This window comes from Scylla paramamosain, chromosome 22 (assembly GCF_035594125.1).
Source record: "Scylla paramamosain isolate STU-SP2022 chromosome 22, ASM3559412v1, whole genome shotgun sequence".
Taxonomy (NCBI): Eukaryota; Metazoa; Arthropoda; class Malacostraca; order Decapoda; family Portunidae; genus Scylla; species Scylla paramamosain.
The window spans coordinates 5,557,945-5,572,500 of NC_087172.1; the positions used below are offsets into that span (position 1 = coordinate 5,557,945).

General features: G+C 45.3%; 2 protein-coding genes and 1 non-coding gene across 4 annotated transcripts in view; all 3 read right to left on the reverse strand.

Annotated features, from left to right (window-relative positions):
* Positions 1-888: 888 nt before the first annotated feature.
* Positions 889-959, reverse strand: Trnag-gcc (transfer RNA glycine (anticodon GCC)). Its single transcript has one exon. It is a non-coding gene; the product is annotated as a tRNA-Gly (tRNA).
* A 1,302-nt stretch (positions 960-2,261) lies between these two features.
* Positions 2,262-14,556, reverse strand: part of LOC135111477 (uncharacterized) — a 14,780-nt gene continuing 2,485 nt past the window's right edge. The window contains exons 1-2 of one of the 2 annotated variants that reach the window (XM_064024797.1): positions 6,927-7,067; positions 2,262-5,899 (exon numbers count right to left, since the gene is read on the reverse strand). In XM_064024797.1, coding sequence (XP_063880867.1) covers positions 3,731-4,978 — 1,248 coding nt within the window. In that variant the 5' untranslated portion in view covers positions 4,979-5,899; positions 6,927-7,067 and the 3' untranslated portion in view covers positions 2,262-3,730. Of the gene's footprint in view, positions 5,900-6,926; positions 7,068-14,556 lie in introns of those variants that run through there. The other variant, XM_064024798.1, reaches the window with a different exon arrangement.
* LOC135111476 (uncharacterized) lies at positions 6,629-10,648 on the reverse strand. The gene is made up of 2 exons (XM_064024796.1): positions 10,463-10,648; positions 6,629-8,912 (listed from the first exon to the last, which is right to left on the reverse strand). Exons 1-2 carry the CDS (start codon positions 10,646-10,648, stop codon positions 7,710-7,712), a joined length of 1,389 nt encoding a protein of 462 aa, XP_063880866.1. The 3' UTR covers positions 6,629-7,709.

The following is a 14,556-nucleotide window of genomic DNA, read 5'->3' on the forward strand; positions in this document are numbered from 1 at the left end:
TTACCGCTATTTTCATGCCAACTGCTCTTCTGATCTTGCTAACTGCATGCCTCCCCTCCTTCCGCGGCCTCGCTGCACAAGACTTTCTTCTTTCTCTCACCCCTATTCTATCCACCTCTCTAACGCAAGAGTTAACCAGTATTCTCAATCATTCATCCCTTTCTCTGGTAAACTCTGGAACTCCCTGCCTTCTTCTGTATTTCCACCTTCCTATGACTTGAATTCCTTCAAGAGGGAGGTTTCAAGACACTTATCCACCAATTTTTGACCACTGCTTTGACCCTTCTATGGGACTGGCATTTCAGTGGGCATTTTTTTTTTATTAGATTTTTGTTGCCCTTGGCCAGTATCCTTCCTACATAAAAAAAAAAAAATCTTTCCCTATCCTCTTTTCTCTTCTCTTCTCTTTTCTCTCCTCTCCTCTCCTTCTCTTCTTTTCTTTTTTTCTCCTCTCCTCTCCTGTTACCTTCTTCCTTCCTTTCCTTTATTAAATTTCCTTCCTCTATAGTACCTTAAATTGTTTCATTCCCTTCCTTCATCCCCCTCTTTATTCACCTCCCGCCCTTCCAGAGAGAGAGAGAGAGAGAGAGAGAGAGAGAGAGAGAGAGAGAGAGAGAGAGTGCGGGGGGGGGGAGGAGGGATGGGGAGATACAGGATAAACAGAACACGCCTCTCAGGAGCTTCCTTACGTCTTATTTGCATATAAATGAGATACGACCTGGCGTGATGATTGGATGTGTTTAGGTGCTCGCGCGCCCCAGCACACTCATACACGCGCGCGCGCACGCACGCACACACACACACACATACACGTCTGTATAATAAATCTTTCTGCTCGTTGAAGAAATCAGTTAAAAATTATGGGAAAAAATAGATAAACACTCAAATTGCATCGGCCGGGAATCGAACCCGGGCCTCCCGCGTGGCAGGCGAGAATTCTACCACTGAACCACCGATGCCTGTACTTCTTGGTCATTCTGCAATGAAAAATTTCTCACATATATATATATATATATATATATATATATATATATATATATATATATATATATATATATATATATATATATATATATATATATATACACACACACACACACACACACACACCCGGTCTTCAGCGTTACAAAACTCAAACCAATTATTAGAAAAAGATAATCCTCCCGAAGAAGCTGCCAAACTCTCCTCCTCCTCAACCTTCATACACTCACCGCCCCTCCCAGCGCTTCCTTGAACGAAGATTATAAATAAATAAAGTTATCGGTGAATTGCTGCTTGTTATTGTGCGTTATTTTCGTCTTACCGTCTTAGAGAGAGAGAGAGAGAGAGAGAGAGAGAGAGAGAGAGAGAGAGAGAGGAGGGCGTGGGGATTCTCAACTTGTTATCGGCCGGAATGAAGTCACGAGGAAGAAAAAGACAAGAAGAAACATGAGAACTCGCAGGGAAGAAAAAGGAGAAGAATGAGGAGGTGGAAGAAGAAAAAGAATGAGAGAATAAGGATAAGAAGAAATCAGGGGTAGTGGCAGATGGTGACTACCAAGGAAAAAGATGGTGTGTTATTTCTTCTTCCTTCTCCACCTCCCCTTCTTCACTTTTATTTTCTTCTCTTTCTTCTTCTTTAGTATGATTTTATTATTATCATTATTATCTTTTTCATCCTCTTCCTCCACCTATCGCGAAGTTGATCCACCTCCCACTGCCTCTGGAATGGGTGCGTCTCTCACACTTGTGATCAAAGCCAGAGAGAGAGAGAGAGAGAGAGAGAGAGAGAGAGAGAGAGAGAGAGAGAGAGAGAGAGAGAGAGAGAAAACTCTGACTTCAGTTCCGTTGAAGTTTATTGGAAATCTGTCGAGATGTTATTTCTCTCTCTCTCTCTTTATAATTTTTGTCACGCTTTATTTTTCGTTATTATATCTTTTCTTTTACCTTATCTTTTAGTTGTATTTATGTTAGCACTGGAACCATAAACCTTGTGGCCCAGGGCGCGTGGCAGTGTTGTGGCGGCGCCCGGGCAGCAATTATGGACTCAGATTTTGTTAATCTGTTATTGGAACCAAAAAAAATGCCTTTGGAAACATGCGTCACTGCATCTAGACTTTGTAAAAGTAGTGAAGATGCGGCGCAGGTGTTTCAGAATGTGGTCGTTATTCCTGACCAGCTGTACCCTGCCAGCACTCGTACTGTCCTGCTTCCAATCTCGTGCTATTTGATTTAATTCTCTTATTGAAGTAGTGGCCACCAGGGTGAATATTATACTATGCTAAATTTCTACTTTTACTTAATTAAAATTAAGTACAGTTATAATCTCCGGGTATTCCCCACAAGCAAATTGTAAATGACTTTCCAGCAAATTAATTCACATTGGTACCTATATTTTATGAGAGAGGAATTCAGCACTTAGCATTCATGTCAAGAAATTGCACAAAAGTACACAAGGAAAAAAAATCTTATAATTTAAACACCCTAATAATACTAAAACATTCTATGATTCTTCCTGCTTTTCACCTTCCTGACGTAGTAATTGTTGAGACTGCATCACAATTGTTAAGCTGCACTTAGGGGTATCAGGATGTGCTTGTCACCTCACTCTCCTCTCAGGGCTGGCACCTCTGGCACCTCTCTCTCTCTGCTCGCTGCTCTCCCTGTTACATGACCTAACACACCCCACTGTATTGCACGTTCTTCCCTCAAAACGTTATCTGAATGTTTACTCTTTCACTGCAAAATGGAACAATTCTGTATTGCACGTTCTTCCCTCAAAACGTTATCTGAATGTTTACTCTTTCACTGCAAAATGGAACAATTGATAACACTAAAGGCAATGTATTGTATCTTTTAGAGTATCTACATGGAAAAAAAAAGGGCATGAAAAGAAGTAGATTGTTCAATGTCTAGCCATTAATATGCTCAGAGGTAGTTGTTGAAAAAAAATAAATGCTTCAGAGTAGTTTGTGATTAAGAAAACATGTCAGATATCAGTGAAAGGGTGAGGGTTCAAATTCCATTAGATTTCCCTTTTTACACATACAGTAATACGATTCATACACATGATCCGCCTCTTGGTGTACTGTTGTCTGTAACCTTGCCCAATAATGGTACCAGTGCGGGGTTTAGGGTACCAGGGCGGAGTGAGCGGTGGGTGGATGTAGGCACCAGTGTGTTTCCGTGGGTCACCTTATTTTCCTCTCGCTTGCTATTTTTTTTTTTTCCCATTGCTGCTGCGTTTGCCTTTCTCTGTTCAGTATCTTTTTTTTTGTCTCCGTCGCACACAGACCTTGTCTAGGTCCCCTCGTCCACGGTCACTTGTGTTTACAACCTTTTTTTCCGCTTGGGTCATGTCTGCTTGTCGTCTGCCTGGCCCTGCTGTCCTTTCTTATCCAGCATTTCAGAATAGAACAGCCGTGTTGGTACTGGATATTCCTATTTTCTCCATTCCCTCTTTCTTCTCGTGTTTTTTTCCCCCTTGCTCTCATTCATCTGTCTTTCTTGTTTCGTCTGTCTTCTTCAGCTTGGTAGGGCTACCACACGACAGAACACTTCACGCCACAGTCACATGGACGTTGCGTAGCGCACTGTTAGTCACCATTATAGAGCAATGACTCAGTTTCTACAATATGCAATGACACAACATTTGTGCAGTTAGTTACAAGGTCCTTTATGAATGGGGGTGGGGGAAGAGTACCACTGTGTGCACCCACACTGCCGGGAGTCTTGCCTGCCGCAGCCTTGACTACTGGTAGAGCTGCCTGTACTTTTCTTGTTGTTGGGCAATCCTTTCCGATCTCCTTCGTTTGAAGTATGTTTCAGACCTTCCTGATTCTTCAGTGACTTTTTGCTCTCGCCTTCGCTTTACCACATTGCGAAGGTCATCAGTTTGCTGAGGAGCCTCCATCTTCACCGGCGCCTGCCACAGGTTATCTGTTCCGTCAAGATGCAGCCAATGTGAGTGGTTCTCGCCGCACCCGGGAATGTCACACTGGGTGTGTGCTCTGCACTCGTCAGCTGTGTGGTTTGCCTTGAGACAGTTGACGCACAGGCGTAACGTTTGCACCCAGTGTCTTCGCGTCTGCACTGACATTCTCTTGAATGCATCACACTCGTCCAGTAGATGCGGCATCACTTGATCGCTGTTGAAGCATACAAAGCACTTGGGCCTGGCTGTGTTACTTTGCTGCCCCACTTCAACCAGAGCCTTTGGTTTTCCTGTGCGTGCCGTCGCCAGCTGAGCTGCTTGTCTGCGTGAAGACGTACTCCTCTCTCGCGTCAGCTCCGCTGTGCTTCTGCTGGAATACGAGCAGCTGGGATCCTCGTCCTTCTCTCTTAACATCTCCACCTCCATTGCTATGAACTTCCTTAGCCAAGTCAAGCCAGGCATCCTTCCGTGGATGTACTTATATTTAACAAGCTGACTTCTGTACTGGACCGCTAGGCCACCAGTGAAGCGTTTAGCGATGCAAGCGACCACGATGGAATTGTCAATTTCTGAGAGGCGCCGCAACGCTCCCGTCTCTATTACGTAGCTCCACAGGTTGTCCAGTAAAGACTGTAGCGCCTTGATGTGCTCTCCGCTCAGCTTTGGTCCGGTCATGAGGTCGGTGGCCATTTCCTCAACGCGATCATTTACTCCCTGGTTTCTTCCAGGGAGTAAATGATTCCTGGTTTCTTCCAGCACGGCCTCAGTTCCCCTTCTCTTAGTCCTCCGTGGCGCAGTGCGGCGGGCCAGGTCGTGGCTGAGCGGTACTCGCTCCTCTTTGCGGTTGACTGGGGTCAATCGATGCTGGTCTGGTAAAATGCATTTCAATTGTTCCATTAATGAATTCAGTCTGGATTCAATGCGATCGATTCTCTCGTGCACCTTCGGCCTGGGAGAGTGGGTGTGGCATTTACTGCGGGAAATGAACGCACCTGCTGCGTGCCTGGAGCCCCAGGCGTGAGACGCGCGTCGCCACGTTGCTGCTGCTTCCCACGTGTGTGCCATCCCTACTACCCTGTGGGTGATGTGGCTACTGGTGTTGTTTGCTTCAATCCATCATTGTCTTGTGTACTGTGTTCCTTCAATCCATCCATCAATTGTTTATATGTGTATTAGTTGCATTTCATCATTGTTTATTATTTATTTGATTATAGCATTCTTTCCGTGCTCCAATTAATTCGTTCACACTGGTGCTGCCTTGTTAATGAGTCACACACACATAGTAGGCATTCTCCCCCAAGGTCCACACGCAAGTATTCACCTCGAGTCCACACTTGATGCACATTCATTCAGTTCCGTCAGTCACCACAGATGCAATCACACTCGAGCAAGGCGCGGCGCTCCTGCTCGAGTAAGGTGACTGCATTCCTTATTACGGCAGGTCAGCACTTGATGTATAAAGACTCAACAGCCACTGATGGAATACACTGTACTCGTACAGTAAAGAAAGGAAACCACAAGATTACACCACCGCTGGCGGGACAAATCACAGCACTGCACCGCTCGCGGGCAAATACCACGCCGCGTTACGAGTACATCATAAGCAGTCTTCCTTCAGTCATAGTGTGTACAGACTGTCGGATGTACCTCATATATGTACAGATTGGCACCCCTCACTCATGCACGAACAGGCTGGCTGGGGCCGTCACGCCAGCCAGTCAGGAGATGGATGAAGTTCGTCGCTGGTCAGGTAACTCACACCGCCTTTCCTCTCCGGTGGCGTGGTGGGGTGCTCCGTGGCTGAGGCTCACTTGCTGGCCGCTCTCCCCTCCCTCCTTCCCCGCTCGATGCTCCTCAGAGGCGGCCCTGTTCTGCGTACTCGTCTCCAAACTCACGATAACAGCTGTGCACTTGACTGGCGGCTTGGTGTGGTGTTGTGACCTTCGACGCGGGACAAGGTGCGGTGTGTTCCTGGTCCGGTCAAGCCTGTAATGACCCGTGAATATTTAACATTTTAACATTACAACTACATATAACCTATACTCCTGTAGCGCGTTCGTGCAATCATTAGTAAATTTTAATCCTATGAGTGCTGTTGACTCACACATTACTAAAATAGTGTAATTATAGATAATTTTACTGAGCCCAAATAATGCTGCAGACGCTGAAACCTTTGAATTAGAGGGACAATTAGCAGGTCTTTTTCTTGAGTATGTTTTTTTTTCCTTTGGGTCTTGCTCTCTTGTGGAAGAAAATAAAGATCAGTAGATAAATAAAAAAGAAAATACATACATAATCAACTCCCTCTTGCATCATGTTGTCTTTCAATATCATGCACTAAACTTCCAAAATTTTACCAGACATGAGAAAAGACAGTGAAAGGAATACCATGCATCGCGACACAGCACAGCACAACACACACGCATTAGAGTATACATGAATGAGCGTGGACGAGGACTCAAGGGCGAAGTACATCACACTCGCCAAACAGGGCGTGCGTGAAGGAGCGAGGGGCAGGAGTGCTGGGTGTAGGTCTGGGCGAGGCGGCGACGACCCTGCTTCTGCCCCGAGGAACGAACCACGACCCAGCGCTGATCGAGAGACACACAAGGTGTCATGGATCGGGGTTCCTTTACACGTTACCACCTGCCGATCACATGCAACTCCTGGTTGAGTCTCCAGGTAGACTAGGGTAGGACACTCAAAAGAAAGCAGTCATAAATATTTGACTTATATTTACACAGTAATTACAACAAAGGCCTGGCTAGCTATGGCTACACTCAGTGGCGCGTGGGCCGCACACAGAAAGAAATACCTATTCCCTCGGAAGTGAGGCCAGTGCCCGGTCCTTTTACGTTGTGAGAGCACAGCCTTACGTTAAGTTACTGGGTCACGGAGGTAATTAGCCGGCACTATGCACTGTTACTATGCCGCGCAAGGAGCGACGACCACGTGGTCGCTGGGGTGACTGGAAATGCGGTCTTGTGAACAGGCCTTACCACAAATAACTCACCCAAGGCGTTCCACTGGTGTACTCACTCCTCCAGTCTGCTTCGTTGAAAGCAAGCTTCGTCGGTCAGGGCTTCGGCTTACCGCTGCACCACGCTGTCCTTTCTGCAGGCTGGTTCGGGAGGAGTCGAGGAGGGCACGTCTTGGGCGCTGGGTGACCCGGCTGGGAGTGAGGCTTGGCAAGGTCGTGACCCGCTCACCTCGGCCCGCGCGCATTGATACAGGCTCCGCCCACCTGCCCGCATGGCAAATGGTTCTCTCCTTTGACGGGGCGGTAATTTATTGCCCTCTCAAAATCTAGTGTTCCTGTGCTCTCACATTACCCCATACAAACGATTTTTTTTCGGGAAAAAAAATTCTAAGCCTAACTAGCTACCAACGGTTGTGTGTGTAGACTAAAAGGGGTCTTCGGGTGGAAGCTCAGGTGGCTCATGAGGGTAAAACCCCGTATTTACGTTAAGAATCTCGCTTAGGGGGAAAACTCCTGAACCAGCTGAACCTTCCCGTGCCTTTTGCAAGACGAAATATCGTCAGACTTAAACCGCCCTCCTATTGTTATGTATGTTTGTGTATAACATAACGGAGTGTAGGTGTTCGAGCGTACGTAATGTATGTTTAAGAGACACGCAGACGCTACACGAACACGGAGCGGTGTCTTCGGATTCATCTTGGGGAAGACGCAGCGTGGTGACACCCCTCTCTGGGAGACACGAGCGTGTTCTGAACGGCCTTCAGGTCGGGGTTGGCCTCAGAGTCCCTCTGCCAACAAAGAGAAAGTTTAGTGTCTTCATAGTACCATATACATCTCATATTCAAACACAGGACACAAGTGACAACTCATCCTGTAGTTGGGGTGTAGTAGTGTGGGTGGTTCTGGACAGCTGTAATTGGAGTAGCGTCTGCCGCTGGTACAATATCGTCCGGCGTATCGAGTAGCGCGACAGCATATTTGCCTCCTGTGTGGGGCAGCTCTCATAGGTGGTGTGGGACGCAATGAGCCGGCATTCCACCCACGTGGTGGTTGGAACTTACTACCCTCCCTGGGGTGTCCTTGTGGCTTATTCTGCCGGAAGGGAGGCGGTGCCTGCTCCTTCCTTACTGGCTCCGGATCGTTGGGTTGCGCCTTGTTGCCGCTCCCCGCGGAACGAACTCGAACATTTTTACGTCCATGTGCGGCAAAATGGAGGTCCAGGTTTTCCGCCATTTTATTTGCCTGTACGTTTCCCGTGGCCTTAGTGGTGGCCACAAACTCAGGCGGGCACATTTCCTCAAACCTGTCGCGTATGACTAACTCCCGCAGCGCTTCATACGTGAGGTAAATCCCTTCCTTTTGCACTCGCTCGTCAAAGAGACGGGAAATTCTGGCGTGAGCCTGAACGGCAGTTTCGTTATCGCTGATAGCGGCACTGCGAAATACCTGCTTGGCTGCCTCCGCCGTTCTGCCAAACGCCTTCAAAAGAGCGCATTTCATGTGCTCGTACGAGTTATCTTCGGGCCCTAGCCCATGTACGATGGACAAGGCTTTGCCTGTAAACAGGCTGAAAAATTCGATGGCCTTCTCTTCAGACTCCATCTGATACAACTTGGCCAGCCTCTCGAAACGGGAAATGAAAGCATCAATGTCTTCCCCTTCACGGTAAGCATTAAGTTTCACCCTATGTAAGGCACGAAGAGTGCTTCCCTCAGAATTTCGAGATCGAGTCTCTTCTGCCTCCGCACGGCGAAGCTCCATTTCAGCCATCGCCTTCTCGTGTTCCCGTTCTTCGGCACGAATCATTTCCTGCCTCACACGTTCCTGCCTTTCCTCCTCCCGCTGGCGGTCCTCTCTCTCACGTTCCTCGGCACGTAAGCGGTCCTCTCTCTCCTCAGCTAGCCGCTTCTGTATATACTCACTAACCTTCGTCGCTGTTGTTATGTTCAGCGCCACGATTTCAGGCCTAAACCTCGCAAAGGGATCGAAATATTCACTGTGACCCTCGGGCGCCATTATCTGCAGCAAAAGATATCAGCAAGGTTACTCGGTACCAAAGAATTACTCTACCGTGACTGCGCTTAGTATGAGGTCCCTGTTCTGGCGCCAATTAGAGACGTCGCAGTGAGGCTGGTAGATACCTATCAGCGCCAGCATTTTTAATTGTCTCCGATTTCCTGGGGCAAAGGGGTGTCTTAGCTAAATTTGAAATCGATGTGCAGGAAAACTACAGCATGAATTGCTGCACAAGTGTATCTAAAATTAAAAACATAGCCCTTAATATTAATATTCATACTTACTGGTGTATGATAAGGCTTTGTTAATTGAATTATAAGATAAAACTAAAAATAGGTAATGATTTTTTTTTTAAGTAAGTATGAACAGTAAAAATAAAAGGATGTTGATTTCGGCTTGTGCATTTTATCTGGGAATGTTGAAAAATATCAGATATCACTGACACGTCCTGTATATGAAATCAGTGAAATAAAAAAAAAGAACAGCACCGCTGGCGGACGTACGACGTACTTATCTTGATCATGATTTTTCAGTTAAAGAAAGCGCCGCGCGCCGTTAGGAAGGAGTGTAAAGTGTAAACAATAGCCTCTCAGTTCTGCCGATACAAAGGCCTTTACTTTGCTTTACTATATCCAGAATAGGGTATAGCTCGTTCTCTTAGGAATTTTCTTAATTCCGCTGTAGTCCATGATTGTGGCGGTGATGTATCCATTGTGCAGGGTAGTCGAGTAAGCGTGGTCCTGTGTTTTGGTTTGCTCGCTGCCCAAGTACCCGAGGATAGTGATCGTACCGCAAAAATAAAGTCTCTGATACAAAATTATATTTGCAAGTATATATTAGTATACTTCCATTGAAGTCAGTAGAAAATTACAGATTGCCTGCCTTGATACACTTATAGGCTCTTTTAAGAATATCATCTGATATTATGAATAGAGGCTCAAACAATGTCATGTGCTGTCAGTTATCACGAAATTAATTGACTTAAAATTCAGACGCATTACTGTGCAACGATACACCTTTGTAAGCTTGTAAAACCTTGCCCCAAAAAGTATTTATTTTCCGGCGAGAATTAAAAATTCTGGCGCTACCTGGTATCAAAACGCTCACTGCGACGTCTCTAATTGTCATGGATCGGGGTTCCTTTACATGTTACCACCTGCCGATCACATGCGACTCCTGGTTGAGTCTCCAGGTAGACTAGGGTAGGACACTCAAAAGAAAGCACGGTCATAAATATTTGACTTATATTTACACAGTAATTACAACAAAGGCCTGGCTAGCTATGGCTACACTCAGTGGCGCGTGGGCCGCACACAGAAAGAAATACCTATTCCCTCGGAAGTGAGGCCAGTGCCCGGTCCTTTTACGTTGTGAGAGCACAGCCTTACGTTAAGTTACTGGGTCACGGAGGTAATTAGCCGGCACTATGCACTGTGTTACTATGCCGCGCAAGGAGCGACGACCACGTGGTCGCTGGGGTGACTGGAAATGCGGTCTTGTGAACAGGCCTTACCACAAATAACTCACCCAAGGCGTTCCACTGGTGTACTCACTCCTCCAGTCTGCTTCGTTGAAAGCAAGCTTCGTCGGTCAGGGCTTCGGCTTACCGCTGCACCACGCTGTCCTTTCTGCAGGCTGGTTCGGGAGGAGTCGAGGAGGGCACGTCTTGGGCGCTGGGTGACCCGGCTGGGAGTGAGGCCTGGCAAGGTTGTTACCCGCTCACCTCGGCCCGCGCGCATTGATACAGGCTCCGCCCACCTGCCCGCATGGCGGATGGTTCTCTCCTATGACGGGGCAGTAATTTATTGCCCTCTCAAAATCTAGTGTTCCTGTGCTCTCACACAAGGGTTTCATTATGGCTGTAGTCCATGGGTCAGCGTATTTTAGTGTAAACATTGTCCCCACACCACCCTCGCGACGCCATCACAACCCCCTCCCCCCAGCACCCTCCCCCTTGTGACAATCTTCCAACACTAACACCTCCACAACACTCCCCACATCACCTTCTGACACCTTTCCACACCCTCATGTCATCTTCACAACACCCTCACAACAGCCTTACAATACCTTCGTGCACCTTCTTCCCAGCTTCTCTTCTTCACTAACTCCATATTTTGTTTCTTTCTTCCTATTTTTTTTCCTCCTTTATTTTATTATTCATGTGAGAGCAAGGGGGGTACATGAATTTACTGCAGTCTCTCTCTCTCTCTCTCTCTCTCTCTCTCTCTCTCTCTCTCTCTCTCTCTCTCTCTGCTACAATATCTTTTCTCTCCCTTCACTTGCCATCTATACTTCTCTTTTTCTCTTCTTTCCCCTCTCCTTCTCCTTAGCATTTCACATGTTTATATTTATCTTAAGTTCCCCTCACTGTGTTTCCAAGTCACCTTTAATTAACACTGTCATCACACTCATCACACTCCCATATCACCACCCTAACTCATTACTTTGGCACCTCCCCCCCCCTCTCTCTCTCTCTCTGATTTGCATCTTTTTTTAATGTACTCACTTTTGTTTTGCCTATTTTTCTTTTCATTAATTCTGCTTTCTCTTGCTTTTTTTCCCTCGTTTTTTCTACTCTTTCTCTTTCCATTCTTACTGTCTCCTTTTTTATCTTACTCTTCACCCTCTTCCTTCTCATCTTCGACCTTTCGCCATTCAAATCTATACTGTAAATCGTGCCTTCCTTCCTTCCTTCCTTCCTTCCTGCTTCTATCTTTCCTTTTCCAGTTCATGCCAATCACATCCTGTCTATTTCCTTTTTTCCTTCCTTCCCTCCTTTTCTCTCCCAAAACGTGAAATGACGACGTTGACAATAAAAAATAATGTTAATTTTTGGATATTCAACATTGCTTCCCTTCTTCCTTCCTTTCTTCTCTCCTTCACTTACGTACCTCAGTCCATCTTATTTCGCCTCCCCTTCCTCTCCTTCCCTTCCTTTCATAGTTTCGTTCCATCACTATTTGTCTTTTTTTCTCTTTCCTTCCTTCATCCAGTATCTCTTTACTCCCCTCCTTCTTCATCTTACCTTTCCTCCATGTCTTCTTTCCTTTTTGCCCTCCTTTCTCATCTCGTCCTGCCTCTTCTTCCTCCCCTCCTTCCCTTCTTAGCTTTCCTTTACCTCTCCCTCCACCTCTCTTTCCCTTCTTAGCTCCCCTCCCTCCATCACTACATCACTAACTGTCTCCTTTCTTCTCTCCCTCCTTTTCCCAGCCGTAGTCCATCTTTCCCTCCCTCTCTCCCTTCCCGTCCCTGTCCTCCTCCTCCCCTCCATCACTCCCTAGCTTCTTCCATTCACGTCTCGCCCTGCTGAGCCATTTTTGCGTCGCCCAGGTCGCCTGCCCATTACATTCCTCTCGGCAATCAGGCTTAGTGGAGAGGCAATCAGGGAGTCCGTCTTGGGAATGCTAGCTGAGAGAGAGAGAGAGAGAGAGAGAGAGAGAGAGAGAGAGAGGGGGGGGGCATAGATAGACATACAAATACATACAGATAGATAGATAGGCTGAAAGAGAGACAGGGACATAGATAAATGGATGAGTAGGAAAAAAGGGACAAAGAAATAGAGATAGAGACATATAAAAGGAAAGAAGTACAAAGAGAGGTTAGGAGAGAAAAGATAGATAGATAGATAAAGAAAAATGTGGACTGAACTGAGAAACTTTGAGAGATAGATAGATGGGTGGAGAGAGAGAGAGAGAGAGAGAGAGAGAGAGAGAGAGAGAGAGAGAGAGAGAGAGAGAGAGAGAGAGTGTCAAGATGCTGGTGGGTGGAGTGACCAGGGACGTGTTGTTGTTATTGTTGTTACCGCTGCTCTTCGCTCCTCTTGGTGGTCTTACTAATGGCTCTTATTGGGAGATGAAAGGAGATTCCCAGGCGGGGGAAGCTGCCGGGTTGCTCCTCCTCAGATCCCATGATTTGATCTTATTGTCTGTGTGGCAAAGCTTGTTTATGTGTGTGTGTGTGTGTGTGTGTGTGTGTGTGTGTATGTGTATGTTCGCGTTCGCCTCCACTTTCCGTCTTTTCTGTATTTTTATATATATTTTTTTCGTGGTTATTAAAGTATTTGTGTTTTTTTTTGCTTTCCTTGTGTCTTGTTTTAATGTTTTTTTTATTTAGTTTTGTTTTATTTTCTCGTCGGTTTCTTTTCTATTTTTTTTTTTTTTTTTTGGGTAATTAGTTATTTTCTTTTTGTACCTTCTTTTTGTTTTGGTTTATCGTTTTATGATTTGTTTTCTCGTAGCTTTTCCTTTTTTTTTAGTTGCCGTTTTCTTTATCGTTCCCTTTTTTTTTAAGGTTTTGCGTTTTCAGGTTTGTTTTCTTGTATCTTTTTTTCTTTTCTTATTTTTTTTCTTTCCTTTTATTCTTTTTCATTTTTTATTTTTCTTTCTTTGGTAGTTAACATTTTTTCATTTATTTTTGGTGTGTTGTGTTCCCTGGTTTATCATCTTTTTTCACTTTTTTCTTTCCTTTTTTCTTTCCATTTTCCTTTTTCCTCTATTTCCTTATTAATGATCAAGAAATGACTAAGCTCTAACATCGCCTCTTCTTTTCCTTCAGGTCAAACCCCACGAGAGAGAACAGAGCAAGACGAGGTGAACAAGAGAACCCAGGTAACGTGTTGCTATTCTTGTTATTGTTCTTGTTGTTCTTGTTCGTATTTTTGTCTTGTTCTTATTCGTATTTTTGTCTTGTTATTATTCGTATTTGTTCTTGTTCCTGTTCGTATTTGTTCTTGCTCTTGTTCTAGTTCTTGTTCTAGTTGCTGTTCTTTTTCTCAGCCTTAATCTCACAGAAACAGTAATACATGTTTATACCACTGCTCACAATTACTTAAGATAGGACAAATATACTAAACTGAGTACGTTGTAGTCAAGGTACTCATGTGTTGGTGGGTGTTTAAAACCCTTTCACTGCGATATACAACAATTTACAACGCTAAAAGCAATGTATGGAATATTTATAAGCCTCTACAAGAAAAGAGGGGGATAAAAAAAAAAATAGATTTTGCAATTTCTAGCCAGTGCAGTGTTTAGAGGTGGCCGTGGAACAACGAAAAGATATCTGAGAGTGGTTAGTATGTAAGGAAGGATGGTTCAGGTAGCAGGGAAAGGGTTAAATTCCTGTAAGGACTTCTGCTCACCAACACAGCATGAAAGTTTTTGTCTCATGGATGAGCGAGGGAGCCATTCACGTGATTCTTGTGTGAAGTCTTTGATGCTCCTTAGCTGACCCCCATTAACATCATATAGGCAACTTTAACAGGTCAGCATAACGTTTTCTTCCTATCCTTTGCGCCACCATCTTCATCTCTCTCTCTCTCTCTCCCCCCCTCTCTCTCTCTCTCTCTCTCTCTCTCTCTCTCTCTCTCTCTCTCTCTCTCTCTCTCTCTCTCTCTCTCTCTCTCTCTCTCTCTTGAATCTTCGGCGATAAAAGTTATTATCATCATCATCATCATCATCATCATCATCATCATCATCATCATCATCATCATCATCATCAGTTACGACATATAGTACCCTTGACATCGATGGTATAGTGATGATAATATTGACAGTGACGGAGGTGATGATGATTATAATGATGATAATGGTGAAAGCAGTGATAGCGGTTGATGGTGATACATAATTGCAGTGGTAGTGATAGACATGAT